A 27,053-nucleotide genomic window follows, 5' to 3' on the forward strand; every position below is an offset into this window, starting at 1 on the left:
CAGCTCGGCATTCCCAGAGGAACCATCCACCTCCTCGGCGTTCCCAGAGGAACCATCCACCTCCTCGGCACTCCCAGAGGAACCATCCACCTCCTCGGCACTCCCAGAGGAACCATCCACCCCCTCGGCGTTCCCAGAGGAACCGTCACCTCCTCGGCGTTCCTAGAGGAACCGTCACCTCCTCGGCACTCCCAGAGGAACCGTCCCCTCCTCGGCGTTCCCAGAGGAACCGTCACCTCCTCGGCGTTCCCAGAGGAAGCGTCACCCCCTCGGCGTTCCCAGAGGAACCGTCACCCCCTCGGCGTTCCCAGAGGAACCGTCACCCCCTCGGCGTTCCCAGAGGAACCGTCACCTCCTCGGCGTTCCCAGAGGAACCGTCACCCCCTCGGCGTTCCCAGAGGAACCGTCACCTCCTCGGCGTTCCCAGAGGAACCGGCACCTCCTCGGCGTTCCCAGAGGAACCGGCACCTCCTCGGCGTTCCCAGAGGAACCGGCACCTCCTCGGCGTTCCCAGAGGAACCGGCACCTCCTCGGCACTCCCAGAGGAAGCGTCCACCAGCTCGGCGTTCCCAGAGGAAGTGTCCGGTCCTGTTAATTGTGCCGACCTTGGAGGAAACGTGGCGAGGTCGGGAACGCCGTCCAGGGAAAACACAGCGCCGTCTCCGATACATCACTGTCTGGTCCGCCGTGCGTTAAACTGCCCGCCGCTGTCAGGTCTGATGGTGGGGGAGGTGGGGGGGGTGGGGGGCGACCGATAGGGAACACGGAGCGGGAGACGAGGTGGGGGTGTACGGCGGCGCGGTCCTCACTTGTTCCGTGGAACCTTGTCTCCCAGCGGGACCTCGTGCATCAGTTTCTGCAGGGGTGGGGGGGGGGGGGGGGGGGGGGGGGGTTAACACATGAGGCTGCAGACGGACCAGCAGCTCTACCGAGCCACGACGTCTCTGGGGTACAACTACAGCGTGCACACTGGGGAACGGTAAGTGGACTGCATTTAATCCAAAGCGCCTCACAGCATTCACCCGTTCACGCACACATTCTCACGCTGACGGCGGCGTCAGACATTCAAGGCGACAGCCGGCTCGCCGGGAGCAGTCAGGGTGAGGCGTCTCGCCCAGGGACACCTCGACACTCGGCTAGGAGGAGGCAGGGATCGAACCGGCAACCTGCGGTTACCAGGCAACCCGAACGCTTGTAGCGTACGGGAACAGGCCTACAGTGCATTCTGTAATCCCAGCACTACAAAGGCGCTTTGTACGCCTCGAAGGAAAGAACAGCAGCACACGCACTGTTCCCCGTCGGGAGAACACACACAGGCGCCAGCCTGGGTGACGGATCGCCGATCCCGTGTTGAGGGGGCGTTGTCATGACGACTCGGCCTGGGCCTCTTACCTCCAGCAGGCGGTTGTAGTAGCCGAAGTCGTCCTCGCCCTCGCCGCGCGCGTCCTCCACCTGGTAGCGCCGGCAGGCCAGCCCCAGCTCGTTGGCGTTGAAGAGCGGCGCCGGGTCGATGGAGTAGCCGTTGATCAGGCTCACCAGGTACTCCCGGTAGTGCTTCCTGCGTGGGGGGACAGACGGACGCACGTGGGTAAACATGGCGACCGCCGTGGCAGACGGTTCGACTAAGGGGAGCTCCGAGGGGTGGAGTCTTGATTGGTCTGTTGTGAAGCCGTGGCGAGTTATGTGGGAGGAGTTACGGTCACGGTCATCGGTTCCTCCCTTTTGCTATTACTGTGAGGTAATAAAGTGCCTCAAATAGGTTTGGGTTGGATCCATCAACGCTGAAGTGGAGCTCCCAGAGCGATGGGTGTTTCCTTCCTGATGCGACCACAGACTGTAGAGAGGAGCCGGCAGCACTACGATCATCAGCCCGTTTCATTACATCGTCAAAAGGATTACCCTTTGCCATCTTGTCACCCCCCCCCCCCACACACACACACACACACACACACACACACACACACACACACACACACACACACACACACACACACACACACACACACACACACACACACACACACACACACACACACACACTGCAATGAGAGTACAGCTGTGGAGGCTTGCGGTAAAAGCGCTAACAGATCCGTCGGCCAATCAGAGGCCGTCCCCCATGCGTCCGACACACCCTCCGTGGACGGACGAGCACAGTGTGGACGCGGCGTTGTTGTGTGGTTGTCAGGGTAACGTACTCGCAGAGCCCGGCGTGGCCCGGCTGGGTCTGGGCCCCGCAGGCCGCGTCCGACTGCTGCGCCGCCTCGTCCTTCTGCTCGATCACCCCGCACAGACCTGGAGGACGGGGACGGTGGGGGACATCAGGGGCCATCAGGGGACATCAGAGGACACCAGAGGACATCATGAGACACCAGAGGACACCAGGGGACACAAGGGGACATCAGGGGCCATCAGGGGACATCAGAGGACACCAGGGGACACCAGAGGACATCAGGAGACACCAGAGGACACCAGAGGACACCAGGGGATATCAGGAGACACAAGGGGACACCCGGACACAACAGGATGGCTGATTTATGCATTTCATTGCATCTTCCCGACTTCAGAGTTAAAAACCCAATACATACGTACATCTGAGGGGAGACTGTATCAGGTGACTTCAGATATTCACTTCATCTAAAGTCTGAGGGCAGACGGGCTCCAATATGGCTCAACGGAGGGCTTCACTTTCATTCCCTTCAGATTAGCTTCCACCAATCAGGTGGCTGGAGGCAGGGATGTGTGAGCGTGTAATTGGCTATTAACAGTGAACACAAACTTGGCCGGCAGACGTTGACCGTAAAAAAAAAAGCCTATAAAAGGTTCCAAATCCACAAAGTGTATTCGGCTGCTGCAGAAATACACTCATCGAAAGCTTTATCCACTCACGCAAATGAGTCTCCTTCAGCAGAGTATATCTGTCTAACGAAGCAGGAACGAAGGTTATACTGGTCTCCCCCCCCCCCCCAGAAGATCTGCTGTGTCACGGCCCGACCGCTGGGTCTGAGATTACCTAGCCCCCCTGGGTCAGCGGGCCTCGGCCCCCCTGGAGAGAGCGTGGCCTGGACCTGACACACACAGGCAGTGTTCATGACCACCCAGAGGGGGGGCTCACACCAGGCCGACACCCTCCAAAATAACTAGGGGTGTGTGTGTGTGTGTGTGTGTGTGTCCCCGGTGTTTGTGTCTGTGTGTGTGTGTGTGTGTGTGTGTCCATGTGTGTCCGTGTGTGTGTGTCTGTCTGTCTGTGTACGTGTGTTTGTGTGTATGTCTGTGTGTGTGTGTATGTGTGTGTGTGTTTCTCTGTGTGTGTGTGTGTGTGTGTGTCTGTGTGTGGTTGTGTGTACTTCTGCGTGTGTGTGTGTGTGTGTGTGTGTTAGTGTGTGTCTGTGTCTAGGTGTGTGTGTGTGTGTGTGTGTACCTGTCTGAGTCCCGGGAGGAGGGTCTGTGTTGAAGGCCACTCCGTTCTGCAGAGAAACAAAACATGGAGGCAGTGAGACTGTGCAGTGTTTGCAGAGTTATTAATCCACCCCCGAGCACAAACATATCCAACTGCTATCTATTGGATTCTGTGTCCGTCAAGAAACAGAACCGACTATCTCCTCGCTCCCGGCCTTGTGTCTGCGTGTAATCATCCCCAGATCCCTCGAGTGTCCCGTCACGAGCTGAACTGATCCCTGAACAGTTGCGCGAGCTTGCGTCTTCTTCCAATCACTGCAACATTCCTGCATTAAGGCACCAATCATCGACTCTGCCCCCAGTTTGATCAACCATCTCTCCTCTGAAGACACAACACGTCTCCTCTTTCATGACGTCATCAATTCATTTTATTACTTTTTAATCACTTTTTAGTTTAATTTTTAATTACGTTTTGTCGTGTTTACCCTCTCCCACAAATGTATCGCTAAGAACACACACACACACACACACACACACACACACACACACACACACACACACACACACACACACACACACACACACACACACACACACACACACACACACACACACACACACACACAGCATCTCATATTTCAACTAAACCTTTAGAGAGAGGAGCCAGCCGCAGTTTTGAGGTCATACAAGTTACCCGTCCCCGTCCCCCCGTCCACACGTTATCAAAGTTGCTTCAACTTTCTCGTGTTTTCCCGTTCTAACTTCCTGTCAATATTCCACCGCAGTACAACAGCTGTACCCCCCCCCCCCCCCCCCCCACCCCCCGACCGGCCCCCCAGGGTGGTCTTATTAGAGTCAGTCAGCTGTTGACAGGGGCCCCTCCGGGGGAGCGCGGCTGAAAGGCCTCCCGTCGGAGCGCCGGAGACGGGAGACGGGCGCCGTGGCGACGGGAGGATGCTGCAGTCTGAAAGGTCACGACCTCCAAAGTCTTTGGTTCGGGTTTGACGGCGCTGGATTGGCTCTGGAGGCCGTGGCGCCTGGCACACGGTACTTTCCTAATCGGCGTGTTCTCCCAGGCTGTTAAAGAGGGTTTTAATAACAATACGGTCCCCCTGATGGGGGGGCTGCTGGTATGGGGGGCTCCTCCCACCAGACCCTTTATCGCGTGTCGGAAAGCAGACACACGATAAAGGTGTGTGTGTGTGTGTGTGTGCCTGTGTGTGCGTGTGTGTGTGTGCGTGTGTGTGAGTACCTGCAGCAGGGCTTGCAGTCTGTTAGGCTCCCAGTCTCTGAGGTAGAAGAGGCAGTCTCTGGGGTGGTGTGCGTGCAGCCCTGACACACTGCACTGGTCCACGGCGCAGGTCTGGGCCCAGACGGACGGGGCGAGGGGAGAGGACAGGACAGGAGGAAGACGCTCAACATTTGATCACATTAAGACGACCTGCACCGTTAAACGGGAAACATGTTCGAATGAAGATGATAGGAGATGGATACGTCCTAATAGATATATTATATAGATATTGTGAATATTGTGCGACCTCCAAACATTAAAACGTAATAATAAAAAGTAATAAATGTTCTGCATCAACCAATCTATACCACGGCTCCACAATGTCTTCATGTACTGTTCAAATAGAGCCAACAAAACGGTTTGGCATGTACTCTGCGGCCCAGGGTCGCGATACACCAGATGAGAATCACTGCAGTATGGAACCAGCCCCACCACCACCTCCACCACCTCCACCACCACCCCCTCTACTCACAGTGTGGAAGGGGTTGTTGCAGCCGCTGCAGAACTGGTAGCGGCACTGGGAGCAGCAGAAGTGCATGCAGCCGCCCTTGGACAGAGCGTACTGGAAGCGACAGTTTGGGCAAGCTGGGGAGAGGCAGAGCAGGGATGAGGGAAGGCTGAGGGCCAAACCATCTACTGAGAAGATAGGAGATCTCTCTCTGACACCAACGTCTAAACGAGCGCTGTGTCAACCTCTGGCTTCGGCAGCAGGCGCCGCGCGTCAGACAGACAAAGATTGACAGGTTTTAATTATTGAAGGCGAACGCCAACTCACCACTTTCACTCAGAGAAGAAGAAAATCAATGAAAGTAGACGATGGGTTACTATCAATGTACAGAGAGACAACTTTGTCTTGACCCTTCCTGTGGTGCACAGATGCAGTGGGTGTCTGTGATAAGTATGGCCACTGGAGATACAGAGAGAGAGAGAGAGAGAGAGAGAGAGAGAGAGAGAGAGAGAGAGAGAGAGAGGAAGGAGAGAGAGAGAGAGGAAGGAGAGAGAGAGAGAGAGAGAGAGAGAGAGAGAGAGAGGAAGGAGAGAGAGGAAGCAGAGAGAGAGAGGAAGCAGAGAGAGAGAGAGAGAGGAAGGAGAGAGAGAGAGAGGAAGGAGAGAGAGAGAGAGAGAGAGAGAGAGAGAGAGAGAGAGAGAGAGAGAGAGAGAGAGAGAGAGAGAGAGAGAGAGAGAGAGAGAGAGAGAGAGAGAGAGAGAGAGAGGAGAGAGAGAGAGAGGAAGGAGAGAGAGAGAGAGGAAGGAGAGAGAGAGAGAGAGAGAAAGGAGAGAGGGAGGAGGGAGGAAGGAGAGAGAGAGGAAGGAGAGAGGACTGACTGATCCCGTTGTCCCGGAGGTATCCCGCCAGGCCCTGTCTCTGGTACTCCGGGTCGTTCTCCCTCTTCCAGGACTGGTACTGCTCACAGGACAGGCCGGCATGCTGGGACTCCCACTGTGGACAACCTCATCATCATCATCCTCCTCTTCCTAATCATCATCAGTTTCAGACCTCAGGATAAGCAGTAAAGATCTGGACTAGTATTTATGAAGACTATACTTAAACATCTTAAACATGATGTGCAATGGGCCCCAACATGGGTTGACAGAAAGAGGAGAGTCTAGCATCAGTCCCTGCTGTATTCTCAGACCACAGCGTAACACTTAGGGTTAACGAGGTTAACCCTCGTTAAGGCGAGCACTCACAGGTTTCTTGCACTGGGCACAGAAGCTCTTGCGGCACTGAAAGCAGGTGACCTTGAGCTGGTGGCCGTCGTAGATGAAGCCGTAGGAACACTGGGGACACAGAGCAGAGCGCCAGAGCCCGCCTCAGAACACGGCTCCATGGATACCAGCGGATACCTCTTCAGCTGGTAGACAGGCTTCCCCACGGAGGTGTTGATGCACAGCCATCATTAACTTAATGTGCCACACCTGTACATTCCAACGCTACTGTCACACCTCAGAGAAGGCCTGTGAGGTTGTGCACGTGGGTGTGTGAACGCGTGCGTCAATGCATGTGGTCGGTGTTTGAGTGTGCGTGCCCGTGTGTGTATGAGCATGTGCGCCTCGGTGTACATGTGTATATATGTGCATGTGCATGTGTGTTTGTGTGTGTAATGTGTATACGTGTGTGCGTGCGTTTGAGTGTGTTTTGGTGTGTTTGTTTGCGTGCATGTGAGTACATGCGTGTGTATGAGTGTGTACATATATGTGTGTGTGTGCGTACATGCGTGTGCATGTGTGTGTGTGTGTACTAAGGCTGGGACAACGCGTCGACGTAATCGATGACGTCGACGCATAAATTACGTCGACGCGAAAAATGCGCGTCGATTCGAAAAACCAAAAATAAAGATGGCGGCGACGGAGCGTGGTAGCAACGCGAGTGGCTTCTCAGACTATCACAAGGCGCCACTCACTCGTTCCTCTAAAGTATGGGCATTCTTTAATGTGAAAGGAAACGATTCCGTGATACGTCGTCTTTGCAAAATGGAGATGGACGGGAGGCCTTTGTGTTTCAAGGCTTCAATGTTTCAAGGTTTTATTGATTGCTACCTCTGACTTCTAAGAATGCATTACTTTGCACTTTTATTTTGGACTTTTTAAGGAAATAAACATGGATTGCAATGTTAAGGAATTCATGTTTTTTTCATTCAGATATGTAAATCAACATGTATAAATTGCTATTAGTCAATTAATGGGGAGATAATCGATAGTCGAATCGAAATCGAATCGGACAGAAAAAATGAATCGTTAGATTAATCGATGCATCGAAAAAATAATCGCTAGATTAATCGTTTAAAAAATAATAGTTTATCCCAGCCCTCGTGTGTATGTGTGTGCGTGTGTGTCTGTGTGTGTACATGCGTGCGCGTGTGTGTGTGTGTATGCATGTGTGCGGGCGTGCGCGGGGGGGGGGGGGGGGGTGCCTACTCACGTGGCTGCACCAGAGGAACTTGGGGTCCTTAATGAGCGCCTGCTCGGTCAGCTTCTTGTGGAACAGCTCGTACACCTCGGGCTCCAGACACTCACGCAGCTACGGAGCAGAGGAACACCGCCGCCATGAAGGGATCCCACTCCCAGGGGACCACGTCCCTCGGCCACACGTTAGGCTTACTTCACGCTTTCACATTGTCGTCCATTACTGCAAAAGTCGCAGTGTGTCGCCTATCGACTCGCTCGTAGCTTCAAACACCCCGGACACATCTCCGGTGGAAGCCGACCGATAGTGGTTTGATCCAGAAAACCACGTCCTTTAACCCAGTATATTTTACAAATTCAAAAACGCTAGCCAACTTGTACTCTGTCGATAGTATGGATGGTACTACGGACCCTCCCTGAACCCCTAGGGCCTAACTGGCTCCGTCTGAGGCACTCTAGTTAACGACACACAACTGCATAGCCAGTTTGGCCCCGTTCACACGGGGCCAAACTGGCTATGCAGTTGTGTGTCGTCAACTAGAGTGCCTCAAGCCGGAGCCAGTTAGGCCCCGTCCACACGGGCCATAAACGATCTCTCCCCCTCCGTGGTCCTTTGATGCGTTTCAGGCATATCTCCGTAAAGACGGACTCACTGCGACAACGCGTCGAGCCGTAGAAACGCTGCAGTACATATTCAAGGCACTGGTTCTCCACGGAAGAAAGTAGAGAACCAGGGCGATGACGTCATTGTTGGTGTGTCAGGCGTCCACACGAATCCTAACACAGAACCGCATAGGTCAGTTTTTAACTTATCCCCCCTGGGACCTGGTTTCAGAAAAGAGCGTGTTCGGGCCCCGAAAACACCTGCTCCGTCTGGGCGGTCGGCCGACAGAGAAGACGTTTTCGCCCGAACATCTGTTCCGAGTGGACGGCGCCTTGGATTGGGCAGAACACCGTTCTAGAGAGGACCGGCGAGGGGCTCCGTCTCACAAAGCAGGGGACGCCACAATAACAACCGGCCTGCGGCCTGCGGGCGGGGCGGGGCGGGAGGCGGGGGGTACCTGGATGTCCAGGGTGGAGAAGTAGCTGTTGAGGTGCTCGGGGTCGTTGATGTCGGGCTCCCAGCACACGGGGCACACCATGTCGCGGATGTGCTTGTCCCTCACCACGATGGTGAAGTGCTGGCGGAAGCAGCCGCAGCACACGGAGCACTGGCACGACGTCAGGGACTGCATCTGGAGACGGGGGGGACGGGGGGAGGGGGGGGGGGTTAGGGAGGCTAACGCGTGGATTTCAGTTCATCCCTGATTGTTTTTATACCTTTCAATTTTTCTTTTTATCCATTTCTTATTTTAAAAGGGAAATTCAGTCCAATTTCCAATTAGCGGTTAATTTCTAAGTGAAAGTGAAAACAGGTATTTTTTTTTTTATTATATACATTTTTCTCTTTCATATTATTATTATTATATATTTTTCTTTCTAGTATAAAGGTGACATCACAGCAATATTAGAGATTATAGTCAATTAAAATAAATTGAATAAAAAAAAATTAATAATAATATATATATTATTAATTCCTTTTTGTTCAATTATTTTTAATTGACTACAATCTATAATATCATTATTTTATATATATACTATATAGAGGACTCAGAAGAGGCACCAGCGATGCCCCCCGCTGTCTCTCTGAACCCCCCTATGGCAGAGCCCTGTCCGCCGTGGGCTCCAGTCAGTCCGGGCGCGTCAGGATCAACGGCTCAACACATTAGCAGCGTTCATGCGTCCCGTACCTTGCTGTGAGGGAAGATGGACAGACAGATGGGACACTCTTTGGCCAGGACCCTCTTGATGAACTCCCTGTCGTGGGACTCGCGCACCGCCTGCACCACGTCCTCCAGGCAGTAGGTGGCGTTGCTCTCCAGCAGCAGGGACAGCGCCAGTTCACAGCGCCCCCAGCTGGGCAGGTCGTACACCGCCAGCAGACGCCTGCAGGTGCGCTGGAGGGGAGACGCTCGGTCACGGACTGAGCGCTGCGTTTAGGCACTGGACCCGTCAACGGAAAGGTGTCTGCACTATTCCTGTACGCTAGTCGAACAATTTATACAAATATTTGTAAAAATTGCTCCACTAGGGGCTGACTGAGGTACGTGAAGCGGAGGGGAAGCTGGTGTGCTGGAGGCCTGTGCTGCGTGCTTGGGTATCGCTGTGCCACTGCCTTCACGGTCCCCAAGTCCTAACATCAGAGAGTTCAGAGAGTTGGGTAACATAATCCTGGTTGTTGTTTCACAACACGCGTAGGAAGCAATACTCTCTTGTGTTGGGATATACCTGAGATTGTCAGCTTTTAAGGTGCAGTGTGTAGTATTTAGTGTAGCAGACTGGACTTGGCGATAATGGAATCTAATATTCATAAGTATGTTTAACTAAGTGTATCATCCCTTGAAAATAAGAACTGTTGTGTTTGTCATGATCGTAAGATGTAGCACCTCCCTGTTCCTACAGTGGTCCAGAACAGACAAATGGCTCTAGACAGGCCGCAATTTAAATTAATAATCAGGATCGCTTCCTCTTTCTTATAAGTTATGAACAACAGCTTTACCGACGAAATAACTTGACACGTGACAATTTTCAGATACTTGCTGTTGTTTTGGATCATCAATACTGGTACCTGTACAGGCCACAGACCAGTACAGCCCACCCTAGCTTCTCCTTCATAACTGGAAAGTCAGGTATGAGGGGTCGTTGTGGGGAACTCAGTTGGTCACAATCTTTAAACACACCACTAGATGGCACTAAACCGCACACCCTGCAGCTTTAAGTCTCCTCATCCACCATCTGTTTCAGAGCACGACGACGATGCAACACATTCAAATCCACAGTCTCCAACCAGGCACCTGCTTGTCGGGGTGCCGCACGTCTAGGGGCTGCTCGGGCTTGTCGCTCCACATGCGCTGGTGGAAGGGCTCCAGCAGGGGGCGCTGCAGGAGGGCCAGGGCGCCGTGCAGCTCCCCACGGCTCTGCCGGAGCACCTCGTGGCACAGCTGCTCGTCCTCGAAGCCCAGCGAGCTCAGCTCCTTCACCTGGAGGGGACGGGGGAACTGTGACAGCGTACGGTACGCGCCTGTGGTCCAACACAGCTACTACCCTTAAGGTCATATGTAGTTTAATACTCGCAGGCCTGGTTTGTTAGTTGTCTTTTGTGATTAAAAACTAATAATTTGGCGGTGTTCAAATCATCAATCATTTGTGTGAGTTATGTGAAATATTTTAAGTGTGAATATTTTGTATATATCCACTGTCTTGTATACTAATATAAAAGCCCGTGTCTGAATATGTGCTACTCGTTATTACCCATAAACCCCCGAATGTGTGCCTTTGTTTTCTAGCTCCACCTAGAGAAAAACAAAACGTGAGCCATACGATGCCTAGAGGGGGTCGTTGGTGACAGAACCCCGGTCTCAGACGGAGATCTTCAAGCCCTTAATCGCTGCACACAATAAAAGAGGACCATAAAACAAGTTGAGCATCCGTCTGTGTTCCCTTGGCCTTGTTTGGCCATGATCAAAAGTGAGTCAAGTGCAGCCTCATCCATCCGTCGGTTTCCAAACTCCCCTCGCCGGTATCTCACCACTTCAATGCTCAATACTCAGACCGTTGGATAAGCCGAGCGCCGGCCGACCCCTCAAGCACGACCGCTCCCGCTCAACCACGACATTCTGCTCTACAAGGCTCTGCCCTCCAGCAGCAGGGACAGCGCCAGCTCACAGCGCCCCCAGCTGGGCAGGAGCCGCACTACTGCTCTACATTCTGCTCTCTAACAGCGTCCGTGTAGAGGGACTCTTAACGCTTAGTTATGGTTGGACGTCGACGCAACGCGATGACCACGCAGTCGCTTCGACGCACTCGTGAACCAGTTATGGTTCTGCATCGGGTTTTAGTGAGCGGACCAATCACAGCCCTCGCTGCAGCGTCGCCTCGACGGAAGGTTTACGTTTTTGGAAGGCGCATGCCAGGCCCTTGCGGTGTACGCAAGGAGGGTCCGCAAGGACGTTAGGGGTCCGTGACCCCCTTTGCGTTGCGCCAACGTCCAGCCATAACTGAGCCTTGGACGAGTCCAGACGGTTGTGGTGCAGACCCCGCCGCGGTCCTACCTTGAGGCCGCGGTCTCGGAGGGCCTGCCGGGCAGCCCGCTCGGTGTCGCCCCCTGCTGTCAGCCAGGCCTGCTTGGCCTCCGCCCGGGACAGCTGCAGGGTCACCCCCCCGTTGGCGGGGCCGGAGTCGGGGCCCCCGGGGCCCCCGCCGCCCCCGCCGCCCCCGCCGCCGCCGCCGTCGTCCGTGGGCGGATCACACAGCCCGTTCTGCGGGAGGAGAGACGTGGGTCTGGATGGGTGTACAGACTCACCTTCTGGAGCTCCACATCCAGAACAACATAATGATTCAACTGAATACACTTTAATGCAAATAAAGCTGTGACATGACGCCCAGTAACCTGACTGACAACTCGAAATATACACATATATTAGGGCTGGGTTATAAGTCGATATTTTGTCTACATGGAAGACTACATTTCTATCGTAATATGAGACCATTAGTCGTCTTCGTTTTTGGAGACACTAACATCTTGATATGGCATAAGTGTTGTTGTCTTTCCTGCTTTCAGAGGCATTAGTGAATGTACCAGACGGTTCCAGCTGTTGTACCCACTTAGTCGTTGTATCCACAATACTGATGACTATTTATCAAAAACATCCTTGGATAAATATTTTTAGAAAACACCAATCCCTCAAACTTTGTTGCATTATTGATAATATCTATCAATATTGAGGTATTTGGTCTTTTTTTTTTATAGAATTGATTTGATCCACAGTGCCCGACCCTAACATATATAATATTATATATATAATAGGGCTGGGTATTACCAGGTACCGCACAATTCAATTAAATTAGATTCTTTAGGTCTTGATTCGATTAGATATCGATTCGATCATATATTGATCCAATTACTTCGATATCGATTCAATAATACGTGCAGATGACAAAAATACTTAAATATTATTTAGAATTAACCATTTCAAAATGAATTATTAACCATTTCATTGTGCTTTAACTAGCAAAAAGGGAATACACCATTGTGTAGTATTTTTCCTGAGCTAAACTTGCAGCATAAAAGTAATAATCATAACATGGACAAATGTAAAAGGACATGTACATTTAGGCATACTCGCTACTAGATTACCATAACTATGCTTCTTTTTTTTTTTGGAAATAATCGATTTAAAAAATAATCAGAATCGAACTTGAATCGAGAACAATTAAATTGCAGTGCATTTAGAATCTAAATTTTTACCCAGCCCTAATATATAATACCTTATATATATATATATATATATATATATATATAAACCATCTCTGTTGAGTGACTTACAGTGAGCTCCGTGGTGGGCTGGGTGCTGGAGGCGGAGCTTCCCGGGGGGGCGAAGTTGGCCACCAGCTCACAGATGTGGTCCAGCAGCAGGGGGAGCTCGTCCCTCAGCCACTCACAGGGCAGGACGCTGGTGTCGCCGGCCACCCGCATGCCGGTGTACACCTCCTCAGGGCTCAGGTCCCGCTTCTCCCCGTCCTGAACACACCACAGGTACAGGTACAGGTACAGGTACAGGTGGGTCGGGACCCACAGGTACAGGTACAGGTGGGTCGGGACCCACAGGTACAGGTACAGGTGGGTCGGGACCCACAGGTACAGGTACAGGTGGGTCGGGACCCACAGGTACAGGTACAGGTGGGTCGGGACCCACAGGTACAGGTACAGGTGGGTCGGGACCCACAGGTACAGGTACAGGTGGGTCGGGACCCACAGGTACAGGTACAGGTGGGTCGGGACCCACAGGTACAGGTACAGGTGGGTCGGGACCCACAGGTACAGGTACAGGTGGGTCGGGACCCACAGGTACAGGTGGGTCGGGACCCACAGGTACAGGTACAGGTGGAATAGGACCCACAGGTACCGGTACAGGTGGGTCGGGACCAACAGGTACAGGTACAGGTGGAATAGGACCAACAGGTACAGGTACAGGTGGGTCGGGACCAACAGGTACAGGTACAGGTGGAATAGGACCAACAGGTACAGGTACAGGTGGGTCGGGACCAACAGGTACAGGAACAGGTAGGTTAGGACCCACAGGTACAGGTACAGGTAGGTTAGGACCCACAGGTACATGTACAGGTGGGTTAGGACCCACAGGTACAGGTAGGTTAGGACCCACAGGTACAGGTAGAAGTTAGTTAGGAACAGTGTTGGGGGTAACGCGTTACAGTACATCATTACTTTTTTTGGGTAACAAAGTAAAGTAACGCATTACATTTATAATATCGGTACCTACCTACACTACTTTACTAGACTATAGTAACACACTTTCCTGCGTTACCCAACCCGTGTTTGCCTGCGTGTAAAGTTCTGATCCGTTGTGGTGCATGCACGCATGCTGCCTGTGTGTCTGCAGAGCCTGCTGGCCTCGGCCCGTTGCCATAGCGATCGGTTTGAGTGACGTAGCTGCTTGTGCGAAGGAGTGTTCAAGTGTCGGAGCGCTGAAGCAGCTGACACAGAAGGACCGGCTGGTTGCAGGGTTCATTGTAGAAGACATGCTTCCCCTCGTCGACTATTGAATCGCCCAGATATAGAAAAATGCTAGATAAAGTACCCGGACTCGCAAGCCTGCATCCGACAGGAAAACATTTCCCATTACCTGAGCAAGTGTTATACCGCCCTGGATCATGTGTCTACCACCGCGGACATTTGGTCCGCCAACAACAAAAGTTACCTAGGAATGACGGTGCACTGGATAGACAGCATTACTTTAAAACTCGAGAAGGCTGCTCTTGCCTGCAAGAGGGTGAGAGGAAGACACACTTACGATGTCATAGCTTGCTAAATAGATCAGGTTCATTCAGCCTTTGGACCACATACAGTAACAGCATGTGTCACCGCCGCTTAAGTGCATTTCTGTTTTGCTTGTGTGGGATAAAGTGACCTTTTTATATTTTTCATTGACCACTTAATTTTTGTTCTCATGGTCCCCAAACCCTTCGTTTTGAAACTTATGTGTTGCTACTGATGGACCTCACCATAGCCTACTTTATCCTGTTGTTTGTGGATTTTACAGTGAGGCATTTCTTTGTGCAGACAGGGATATTGTTCTTTCATGTGGTTTTATATGCTATTTTGTATAGATTTATACAATAAACTCTATGTGATGGTAGGGCTATGAGATGTTATTCCATGTATCTACAGTAAATTAAGAAACGGGAAGGTAAAGTAATAAGTAGTGAAGTTACTTTTCAAATGCAGAAACTAGTAAAGTAATCTCATTACAATCTACAGAAGTAACTAGTAATAAGTAACTAATTACTTTTTTTGAGTAACTCCCCCAACACTGGTTAGAAAACCACAGGTACAGGTACAAGTTAGTTAAGAACCACAGGTACAGGTACAGGTACAGGTGAGTTAGGCCCTCAGGTGAGTTAGAACAGGACAGGTGAGCGAGGAGCCACAGGGGGGTTGTGCCCTGATCGGTGCTACACCCCTCCCCACTGGGCTGGGTGAAGCGGCAGTTCTTTGTTTGTTTAGTGTCCGTCCACGCAATGTAAAAATGACCAAATAAGGAGTGCCTTTGCACTCTATACGCATATATATTTGTATTGTATCAGTGAGAGAATAACAGAGGTGTGTTTTAATCCCCGACGATCCACCTGAGCTTCATTAACCCTAATCCACACAAGTAAATAATCGCACATAAATATACTACTGGACACAGTCCAAGAAGAAATACTTTTATAGGTTCACAGGGCAGCTCATAACGGCATCCCAACCGAAGCTTGGTCCTGTTTCCAGTGCTCAAGTCTAGCGCAGTATCCTGTTTATACAGGAACACTTAACACAGTTAAACCATCTTCGACACAAAGAGCAGTTAAAGAGCACACTGCGGTTCACTATGAACCCCCGCACCACTCCTCTGCCAAACAAGCAGAGGCAAACAAATGACGCGCACAATCCTTCTTTGCGAAGGAGTCCGGGTCGGTTCATTTCGGAAACAACCGAAAACTCCTGCGACCAGATACCAAGACGCCTCTCACCCGAACACCGGCCTCCTCGCCCTGCTGCAGTCGGGCAGACGCCCACACTGCCTTATAGCTCGCACTGAGAGAAGGAGCAGGAGCTTCTCCCCGCAGGCAGCTACACCGCTCAACCACGGTGGACTAGAACTGGCACTTTTGCAATCTTGCACAATTTTCTAGGTACTTTTATATTCATATTTATACACCATTTATTTATGACAGTTTTTAATAGCACCACCTCATTAAGGGAGGTTTGTTTATAAATTACTATTATTGATTATTTACCCCAGGTTTTAGTAATTTGCACAAATGACTTTTTTTAATTTCACTGTTTGTAAAATGATATTTTTTACAAACATGTGACCAATAAAAAAAACGTTGAACGCTGAACTTTGCAGTGATGCATTGTGGGAGCTCACCCTGATGAGCTGGATCAGCCGGAGCCCCTCCTCCTGGAGCAGACGCTGCCGCCGCGCCTCCGGCTCCTCCGGGGGCGGGTTCTTGGGTTTGACGGGCAGCGCCGGGACGCGCCGCACGGGCGACGGGGGGCGGAGCTTCACGGGCATGGGCGCCGGCTCGGGGCGGGCCAGGTCGCACATCTCGCACACGGTGGAGGGCGAGTAGTTGAGGTAGGTGCAGAACTGGCACACCCACTGGGAGAGGAGAGGAAACACTGAGAACTGGGACACCCACTGGGAGAGGAGAGGAAACACTGAGAACTGGGACACCCACTGGGAGAGGAGAGGAAACACTGAGAACTGGGAGAGGAGAGGAAACACTGAGAACTGGGAGAGGAGAGGAAACACTGAGAACTGGGAGAGGAGAGGAAACACTGAGAACTGGGAGAGGAGAGGAAACACTGAGAACTGGGAGAGGAGAGGAAACACTGAGAACTGGGAGAGGAGAGGAAACACTGAGAACTGGGAGAGGAGAGGAAACACTGAGAACTGGGAGAGGAGAGGAAACACTGAGAACTGGGAGAGGAGAGGAAACACTGAGAACTGGCACAGCCACTGGGAGAGGAGAGGAAACACTGAGAACTGGGAGAGGAGAGGAAACACTGAGAACTGGGAGAGGAGAGGAAACACTGAGAACTGGCACACCCACTGGGAGAGGAGAGGAAACACTGAGAACTGGGAGAGGAGAGGAAACACTGAGAACTGGCACAGCCACTGGGAGGGACGGGCGGAGACGGGAGGGGAGAGGAGAGACACCCCCCCCCCCCCCCACTGTGCCGCTGGGCTGTGCTAACAATAGTTAATCTCAACTTGGCCTGAGTACGGTTGCATGGACTATACGTCACCCATCTCAGGTTGCGTATCCGTGCGTGTGCGCGTGTCGGCTCATTAGCCTCTGTAGCGTGGCCTGAGCTCACCTCTCCGTACCGAGGCCACGGAGTTTAACTGTACTTGAGAACGGATGGCGCGCTCACACTAGCCAAACGATCTAGACTTTAGGGGGCAAACGTACCCGACCACGGTACAGATGGCCTAGTGTGAGTGCGCCCTAAGATACCCCGAGTGTTTTGGTTTATAAACCCGGGTTTAGGGGTTCGGAGACGGAGCTATTTTGCTGGTTTGTTTGGTGGTTTTTATAGTGATGCAATGATGCCAACGGTCAAGGACTAGCTTAGAAAAAATAAGTGTCACAGAGTTGCAATGAGCCGTAACCATGGGAATAGCACCCCCCCCCCCCCCTCCTTACTGCGGCTCTCAGTGTGTCGTGTTCAAATTGAAGCCGAAACAGGGAGTTCACTTTTCACACGTTCAGTAAGACAGAAGCTTGCCGTTACAATGAGCCCCGTTGGAGCGGTCAGCGCACAAATCAAATTGATCTCAAACACGTATCTACCTTAAATGAAGGCATTGAGGAAAATGTATCAGGAAATACAGACAGACAGGAAGTCCATGAGAAATATGAAGACTGACATAAAACCAAACCGGAGCAACAACAGAAGAAGCCCAGGGTGAAACACCGGCAACACTTTTATAAACAGCTGTCTCCAGTCATACTCAAGGTCATGTAGGGGTGGGGGAAGATACAGACGCGCATGAGAGACTGGCTATTCTTATCTTCTGTGAGTCTGAATCGATTCACAACAAGATGTATCTAAAAGGATAATACTTAAAACAGTTTCCCGTCGTCCTTAGGTTGCTTTTGTGTGTTTACTTTTTTTGCAGTCAAATTGGATGGTCTAATGGAACGACAGTTTCAGTCATTTGTGTCATAACTTTAATTTATTTTTGATAATTTTTTTTATTGTTCTTATACAATTTGTGATTTGGTCGATTTTGAAGCGTTCTATTTTTCTGCATTTAAAAGCCAATAATAATATTTTTATTATTATTATACGTATAATAATAATTAAAATATTATTATTGGCTTTTTTTTTTCCAGAAACCGGGGGGTACTGACCCGGTTGTCGGGGTACTGACCCGGTTGTCGGGGTACTGACCCGGGTTGTCGGGGTACTGACCCGGTTGTCGGGGTACTGACCCGGTTGTCGGGGTACTGACCTGGTTGTCGGGGTACTGACCCACTGACCTGGTTGTCGGGGTACTGACCCGGTTGTCGTGGGGTACTGACCCCGGTTGTCGGGGTACTGAACTGGTTGTCGGGGTACTGACCCGGTTGTCGGGGTACTGACCCGGTTGTCGGGGTACTGACCCGGTTGTCGTGGGGTACTGACCCCGGTTGTCGGGGTACTGACCTACTGACCTGGTTGTCGGGGTACTGACCCGGTTGTCGTGGGGTACTGACCCCGGTTGTCGGGGTACTGACCTACTGACCTGGTTGTCAGGGTACTGACCCGGTTGTCAGGGTACTGACCTGGTTGTCGGGGTACTGACCCGGTTGTCGTGGGGTACTGACCCCGGTTGTCGGGGTACTGACCTGGTTGTCGGGGTACTGACCCGGTTGTCGGGGTACTGACCCGGTTGTCGGGGTACTGACCCGGTTGTCGGGGTACTGCCCTGGTTGTCGGGGTACTGACCCGGTTGTCGGGGTACTGCCCTGGTTGTCGGGGTACTGACCTGGTTGTCGGGGTACTGACCGGGTTGTCGGGGTACTGACCTGGTTGTCGGGGTCCCCTGGCATGCCCAGGACGGGGGCGGGGGGTCTCGGCGGGGTGACTGCGGGGTGCGTTGGGGTGACGGGAGGCCTGGTGGCGAGGCGAGGCCGCTCGCAGACCTCACACAGGATGCTGCTGGCCGCGTTCACCACGGTGCAGCTCTTACACTGCCACTCTGTGGTGGGGGGGGGGGCACACATAACGACACACACACACGTTAGGGCGGCTTGGTTACGGACTACATCATAGTCACGATTATTTTGGTCAACATAGAAATCACGATGATTCAAACGAATATTTTTGAGTTTAAAAACATGATTTGATCATTTATTCAGCATTTCTCTCCAAAAAAACACTTTGTAACTTAGAACTTTGAAATTTCCCCTTAAAAAGAACACAAAGTGCTCAAATAGAAATTGTTCAAATTTAAAATTATGTAGAAATATGTATCCAGCTGTTTAAAGAAATAAAACTAAAAATCGTTCCAACTCGATCTTCAAGTTTGGAGATCGTTTGACCAAAATATCGAAATCACGTTTAAAATTGTATGAATTGCACAACCCTAAAACACACATGCGCATAAAAACCAGGAGGGACTGACGAACGCACAAATACACACAAACAATGACCCCGCTGTAAGCAGGGGTCCTCCTTCTGCCTTAACGAGGTGGACGTTGGTCGTTAACGTTAATGCAGGCACTAAGGGGTGACGGGGTTCAGACCTGTGGTGGTGCTGGGCTGAGCCTCCTCGGCTGCAGTACTCGACGAGGCCAGCCGGGGGCGCTCACATGTCTCACACAACACATCGCGGATGGAGTTGACTTTGGTGCAGTGGTGGCAGTGCCAGGTGGAGGAGCTGATTGGATCAGGGAGATGGACGAGGTGTGTGCAGTGTCAATTGTGCACAAACAATTTTAAGGAACCTCATTAATTTGTCTGAGCTGTACTCAGACAATGCTTACGTGCCATCTAAAGATGACAAACCCAATTTTATTTGGTACCTGAAAAACTGTGATTGTGTGCCATTTCAGTACATAGGATTTTAAGATTAGGATACAATTCAACATCATCTTCTCCTCTTCTTTTTTTTCACAATTTGTCATGAATCGACATTTCCAATTTCAAATCCCAAAAATCGTCTAAATCCGAGTCGACAACTAAAATAGGAAAGTGTGATCAGTAACAAGGGCAGAAAGATCCATGGCCTCGTGCTGTTTCCACAGCCTACCTGTTTCTGTGGCCTACCTGTATCTGTGGCCTACCTGTTTCTGTGGCCTACCTGTTTCCGTGGCCTACCTGTTTCTGTGGCCTACCTGTATCTGTTGCCTACCTGTTTCTGTGGCCTACCTGTTTCCGTGGCCTACCTGTTTCTGTGGCCTACCTGTTCCTGTGGCCTACCTGTTTCTGAGGCCTACCTGTTTCTGTGGCCTACCTGTTTCTGAGGCCTACCTGTTTCTGTGGCCTACCTGTTGCTGTGGCCTACCTGTTTCTGTGGCCTACCTGTTTCTGAGGCCTACCTGTTTCTGTGGCCTACCTGTTTCTGTGGACTACCTGTATCTGTGGCCTACCTGTTTCCGTGGCCTACCTGTTTCTGTGGCCTACCTGTTGCTCTTTCTGCTTTTAGCCGATGAGGACGAGGTGACCGGGCTGCGCTGGTGGTTGGCTCTCTCTGGGTAGGAGTGGTACAGCCGGTCGCACTCGGTGCACAGCCACTGGGCGCACGCAGGGCAGTGGAACGCCACCGAGAATATCCCACAGATGGTGCAGTTCTCTGGAATGTTTTATGGAAGGCATTATGTTAAGTTTGGAAGGAACCAAAAGCAGATAATAATTGACGTTCACACACACGAGAGAGAGAGAGAGAGAGAGAGAGAGAGAGAGAGAGAGAGAGAGAGAGAGAGAGAGAGAGAGAGAGAGAGAGAGAGAGAGAGAGAGAGAGAGAGAGAGAGAGAGAGAGAGAGAGAGAGAGAGTGAGAGAGAGAGAGAGAGAGAGAGAGAGAGAGAGAGAGAGAGAGAGAGAGAGAGAGAGAGTGAGAGAGAGAGAGAGAGAGAGAGAGAGAGAGAGAGACTATTTGTGCTGCAGTTCATTATCAAACAGAAGCAGCCCATCTTGCGCCCGTCCGTGAGTGTCGTGTCGGGGCCCCACCTGGGGGCCGGGTGGAGGACAGGGAGGCGGGCCCCTGGTGGGTGGAGGTGGAGGCGTTGGCGGTGGCGTTGCGTCCGGGCGTGAGGGGCTGGAAGGCGCGGGGGCTGTGCCGGGCCTGGGGGTCCTGCTGGTAGAGGGGAAACCCCAGGGACTTGGCCGCCCCGTCCCGGGGCCCCAGGGAGGAAGAGGACGAGGACGAGGACGAGGACGAGGGCGAGGAGATGACCACCGCGTCCGTGTTGAGGCCGACGTCCTGAACGGGGGCAGAGAGGAGCACCACTTGAGGAAGATGTACCCCCTAACTACATAATGTACCCCCTAACTCAACAATGTACCCCCTAACTACATAATGTACCCCCTAACTCAACAATGTACCCCCTAACTACATGATGTACCCCCTAACTCAACGATGTACCCCAAAACTACATGATGTACCCCCTAACTCAACGATGTACCCCCTCACTACATAATGTACCCCCTAACTCAATGATGTACCCCTAAACTACATAATGTACCCCCTAACTCAACGATGTACCCCCTAACTACATAATGTACCCCCTAACTACATAATGTACCCCCCAACTACATAATGTACCCCCTAACTCAATGATGTACCCCCCCTAACTCAATAATGTACCCCCTTACTCAACGATGTACGCCCCAACTCGACAATGTACCCCTAACTACATAATGTACCCCCTTACTCCACAACATATGCCCGAGCTCCCTCAGTATCCCCTCACTACATAATGTACCCCCTAACTCAACGATGTACGCCCTAACTCGACTATGTACCCCCTAACTACATAATGTACCCCCTAAATCCACAACATATATCCTAGCTCCCTCAGTATCCCTGAAGTAAATATTATTGCCTTGACACAATGCTTTACCTACTAGATCAACAACCCGTTAGTTAAGGATAAACCTTTGAAACATCCAATTGATAAGAATTTGAAAATAACAAATCAGTCACAATATTAGATTGTTTGCATCATTAATAAAAACATCATATGACTTATGAAGAAAACTCAGAAAACAAGAGATTAAGAAATTTATGATAATAAATACCATTTATTATACCCTGTCAAATTTAAATTATATTTTAAAGTAGTTAATGATCCATGTAATGTAAATTCTAAAAAGTAATTAATAAACAGAACGCTTTCATTCCTTCACACAATCAATCTAAAACAATGCCTGCAGGCGAACTCAGTAGGAACAGGTGGGTACATTCCTACCTTGTGTCTCAGTGTAGGAATAATCCTCTCATAGAACTCGGGGTGTGGATGAACCTCCTAAAGCAACATAAAACCCAGAAGCAGAGGCAGAACGCATGTGAGGACAGCCATTAAATAGAGGCAAAACAATCATGTTTGTTATGGAATATTAAAACACAGTGGCCTTATTAAATAATCATATGAATAAATGATGGTACATTTGACTAATATACATCAGCTACAGCAGACTAAGATCCCAGACTAAAGGAACAAAACAACATGATCAACCAGTGATCAAAGCAAACGTGGCTGTAGTACTGTTTACTTGATTATTAACACATCTATAAGGTCACGTTCTAATAAACGATGAATGATTTAAATTACAAATGAATTACAAGTAACTAATTACTGGTATTGGTCCAGGTATTCAGAGTGCAGATTATTTATTTTTTCCAATTAGCACATGCTACACGTGAACCTTCTAAGATGGCGCAATTTGATTAGTTCGCTATCTCTTGATATTGGGCAATATCCCATGATTGAGATCTCAAACTCGGGATATTGTTTTCATCACGTGACGGTCGTCTCGTCACGCTAATAAAAAAACAAATAAACTGCTTATAAAAGCTAATAATTCCCGGCAAAAAGTGTTATCTTGTTGATTTTCGTAGTGTTCACGTGTAGTATATACTAAATACTAAAACAGCTATTCCCCACTATTCACTTTGCCTTCGCCGATTAAGTAAGGAATAATCACCTCAAGGCAGGGCAATAAACAGTTTGATATGCCCGGCTCGTGGAAGGCTTACCTTCCACGCGCCGGGCATTTCAAACTGTTTATTGCCCTGCCTTGAGGTGAATATTCAGTTTATTCTACTTCTCGCCGGCCAACATAATAAAACAATTCAAATACTTTAATAATTAGCCTTTTTCTTATTCGTGTGGCATGCTTATTAAATGTATACTCTGTTTAAGTTCATCTCCCTCGAAAAGTAGTTCCCTTTAGAACTACGGTGAATAACGTTAGCTCAGCTGTAGGTAACTTGTTTCTATAGCAACCACGCAAGGCTGCATCTGATCACTAGTTTAATAATGTAGTTGTTACAATGTATCTCGCTTGCAAAACTATGTATCGAGTGACCCTCTGATAGATTTCCGACACATTTTAGAAACTTTTTTAAATAAGGTTTATTTATACAATGGACCTCATGTTTGAAATGTATGTGATAGAAAACGATACAAGTGGCGTATTGATCTACTGTGCTCAGTCAGCAGCAAGTAGAACCGAAAAGTCAGTGGACAATATGCCGGATTAATGCACCCCTCCCAGCCAATCAGAATCTAGCATTCTTAAATGAAGTAGAATATTGGTTAAATATGACGTGGGGGACGGATGGATTGACACACATGCTGCGTCACTGTGCAGAGGCACACCGACCTTGATGAGCAGGTCCAGCTCCATCCTCAGGCTCATCACCTCCAGGGTTACCCTGGCAACCTGCCCCACGTCGGGCTCCACCACGTCCTCGGGGAAACTGAGGCCGTCCATCTGCTGGTGGGAGTAACCATAGAGACAGAGCACCGCTCGGCCGCCCTGTGGGCAGGAACCAATAGGAGGAGGTCAGAGACGCGTGGTTGTAATTAAAACAAAGTCAAGGAGATAAGGACCCGAGCTCCCCAAAGGCCCGGGTTAAATCATATGCTGCAAATTTGAAATTTAGCCATGGCATGGATAACTCAAACTATGAGTGCTCTGTAATGACACTTATGGCAATCTGCGTGCACATAAAGTCACATGACCAGAGATAAATTCCTGATGGAATGGAAAAGCTTTGGGGTAGGATTGACATTTAGAAGGTTATCTAAAACTTTCTAGTACCATATTGGATGAGGACACAATCCCACGGGGACATTAATCAGGTGCTAATTGTAGATTGATCTGTTTACTGTAGTCATCCCTTCTGCAATACAACCTTTTCAGTTTAGCCATCACATTTGCTGAAAATCTTTATTTTTTATAATTTGGTTATCGGATAAAGAATGAGGAATCTCATATGGACCAATAGTGATGGCTGCAATGGCTCAAGACTTTAACCAGCAAAGTGTTTCGCTGATGGCTGGAAGAGACTGCAGAGGAACACTGAAACATTGTTCCTCTGCAGATACGTGCAGAGAAGGAGGAACAACCACTGATTGTGTAACATTCCTCTGTGTGAAATTTGTTCAGATGTAAAAATACCTCCCTGCAGGGAATCACAACACATTCAGGAGTGAGGAAATGAGCACCGGTCGGCGGGCCGTGTGACTCCCGCTGCGCCAAGCTGTTACCTGGATAGCGTCGACGGTCGCCCGGAACACCGGGTTGTTGTGCTTCACCGTCCTCCAGTACTTTGGCCGGTTGGGATTGGTCAGATTACAGCCGTACTTCTCCAGGATATTCAGTGCTGTGGACAGCCTCTGGAGGGACGCCAGGGTCTGGCAGGGGTACGGGGGGGGGGGGGATAAAGGAAATAAACAGATGAGTGGGAAGAAACAAAGCAGGAAAAACAAATGGTAGCGTGGAAACAAATGGAGCAGTATTACATGTCCAATTAATATAACAGACTGTAGACAGAAAGAGGGTGTCAATGTGAGATAACTATTATCCCCATACTGTATCAAGTCCCAAAACAACGAGTATAACTCAATATAAAAGGTCATTTCAATTAGTTTTCAACATTATCATCAACGATATCCCATTGCGATACAACCCTTTAACATGACAAATAGCGTAGCGTGGATTCTTCGAGTTGCAGACGCAGAGAGCTCACACATGAAAGTGACACACGTCTCCATTTCTCCCACCTCCTTCCTGTTGCTGCCGAAGCTGTTCTCCATGACCATGGTCTCGGCGGAGACGAGGCAGTACTTGGAGCAGGGGGGCAGGGGCAGGTGGGCCATGGCGTAGACGCCTGCACGGACCTCCACCGAGCCCGAGTACAGACACAGCTCGGCCTGCATGCGCAACTCGTGGAGCTGCTCCGACAGCGTGGCCATCGGCTGCCCCTACGGCGGCCGGAGATGAACCACATGTTACTCAAAGGTCGCGTTAAACCACCTGGTGAGAGTGTGATTAGCCGAAGTGGGCATCACAAGGAGGCGTGTCCACCTAGATGTGTGACGGATAGATGAGCAACGTGTGCTACAGTCCACTGGGTAGGCTGGTAGACTGATCTATCCAGCACACCTCTAGGTGGACACGCCCACTTGTGATGTCAGGGTTAGGGTTTGACATCACAAGTGGTCGATTTTCAGAATGGCTTGTAATGGCTAATCACACTCACACCTGGTGGTATAATTTGGCACCTTCAACATCCCACCTGAGACGGAGGGACTGCTCATTCATGTATTCAGTTAATCACCCCCTCTTCCCTCATAAAGGTGACCTAATTTAAGATGTATAGGGCCTGTGCATCATGACGTCAAATAGAACTGACCCCCTCCTTTTGAAGCATTGTGTTGGTAATAATGTTTTTGTTGTTGTTGTAATTATACCTGAATTGATTTGTCACTACGGGGTGACAATGTTGTGTTTGAAACCGCCACAGTAATTCTCATGCAAGACGTTAGCATAGGTTACAGTATATTTACATGTATTTAGGATTTTACAGTACGAGAACTCACATGAGTTCTCCCAATAAGGCAGAGTATTGTCCACAACAGATCCCATGATGCATTCTGGTGCACAAGCCCTATTATAAACGGTGGTATGGCTAGGGGAAGGGAATAAGACCTTCTGTTTCACCACCGGGCTGTCCTCCATCGGTCACAGCTGATTAGTGGCGGTTGGCATCAATCTTGGGTTGAAGGATTAGTTGGAACTGTAAACAGTTAACATGGAGTCAGGCAAAGGGTTAAAGGTCATCACCACACACAATGAAACATTTTAATAGCATATGCTTCTTACACCACTTGTATAAGTGAAAAATAAATATGAACTAGAAGATTAATGAGGCTATTAGTTAAGACAACTGGGAGAGTAGTGAAAATAACTAGTTTAGCATAATTATCCCCATCATGACAATAAGATGAAAAAGGGGAAGAATATTTTTTATACTGTAAGCAAATACAGGTCAATGGACATAGTTCTCATGTAGTTCATAAAAGCATTGTAATTCTGCACAACGCTTGACAGGATTTCTGGACCTGCTCCAAAGCATGATCATTCGAAACAGTATCAAGCATTACCAGGATACACGACTAGGTATTTAAGATATTTGAGGCCACTTTAACTTGACTTCCACACAGCAAATGGTGTCATCATCACAAAGATTATCAATGCTTGACTTTGGAAACGTCACATTTGTAGGGTTTTGGGATTAAACTAGGTATTGAGATAACGATATGAATGTAACTGCTTATATTATGTTTGCGTTACCTTTTATGATCGGAGGTGACGAAAACGCAGTGAAATCACGAGTCGTAAATTCCTTTTCACTGGTGGCAAATATCGATGGCTGTTCGGTTTCATTGCAGTTCACAGCATGTCATTTTACTTGACAGTGTAACACAGCCTACTTGTACAGTCATAGTGGCACTGCCAACACGTTTACTGTGAAAGTATACAGTCAAATAAGGATTGTTTAAGAAGGGGTGTGAAAATGAAACCAAACCCAACCAAGCCAGTGTTTTCATCGAAACATGTCGTATTTCGATTCTGAACAGCAGTAAAGCGGTGGGGTGTCGTAAAGCGGTGGTCGCGGCACGTCAGAATACTGTAGTGACATCTAGCGGTGGTTATAGTCTGTCGTTTGAAGAAACATGATGAAAGGTGCAAATATGAAGGGGATCCAGTAAGGAGTTGTGTTTTCATGATGAATATGTAAAATAACAATAAATGTTATCAAACGTGTGTTAATGTAATGTGCAGCA

General features: G+C 49.8%; 1 protein-coding gene across 1 annotated transcript; it reads right to left on the reverse strand.

Moving 5' to 3' along the window:
* LOC130387652 (E3 ubiquitin-protein ligase RNF31) lies at positions 1–26,872 on the reverse strand. The gene is made up of 25 exons (XM_056596851.1): positions 26,560–26,872; positions 25,915–26,002; positions 24,987–25,187; positions 24,471–24,617; positions 23,581–23,736; positions 22,164–22,220; positions 20,923–21,175; positions 20,379–20,547; positions 19,499–19,632; positions 18,779–18,951; positions 16,126–16,359; positions 13,043–13,214; positions 11,746–11,927; positions 10,489–10,674; positions 9,385–9,591; positions 8,656–8,829; positions 7,611–7,709; positions 6,380–6,469; positions 6,014–6,128; positions 5,160–5,272; positions 4,649–4,759; positions 3,419–3,464; positions 2,196–2,292; positions 1,393–1,558; positions 1–856 (listed from the first exon to the last, which is right to left on the reverse strand). Exons 2-25 carry the CDS (start codon positions 25,942–25,944, stop codon positions 806–808), a joined length of 3,363 nt encoding a protein of 1,120 aa, XP_056452826.1. The 5' UTR covers positions 25,945–26,002; positions 26,560–26,872; the 3' UTR covers positions 1–805.
* Positions 26,873–27,053: the final 181 nt, after the last annotated feature.

This window comes from Gadus chalcogrammus, chromosome 8 (genome assembly GCF_026213295.1).
Source record: "Gadus chalcogrammus isolate NIFS_2021 chromosome 8, NIFS_Gcha_1.0, whole genome shotgun sequence".
Taxonomy (NCBI): Eukaryota; Metazoa; Chordata; class Actinopteri; order Gadiformes; family Gadidae; genus Gadus; species Gadus chalcogrammus.

Excerpts from the sequence above, each read along its gene's own strand:
- LOC130387652 (XM_056596851.1), bottom strand. The coding sequence starts at position 25,944 with ATGGAGGACAGCCCGGTGGTGAAACAGAAG. Across the intron at positions 16,360-18,778 it reads CAGGGGACCCCGACAACCAG|TGGGTGTGCCAGTTCTGCAC; the intron begins GTCAGTACCCCG and ends CTCCTCTCCCAG. Across the intron at positions 857-1,392 it reads ACTACAACCGCCTGCTGGAG|AAACTGATGCACGAGGTCCC; the intron begins GTAAGAGGCCCA and ends CCACCCCTGCAG.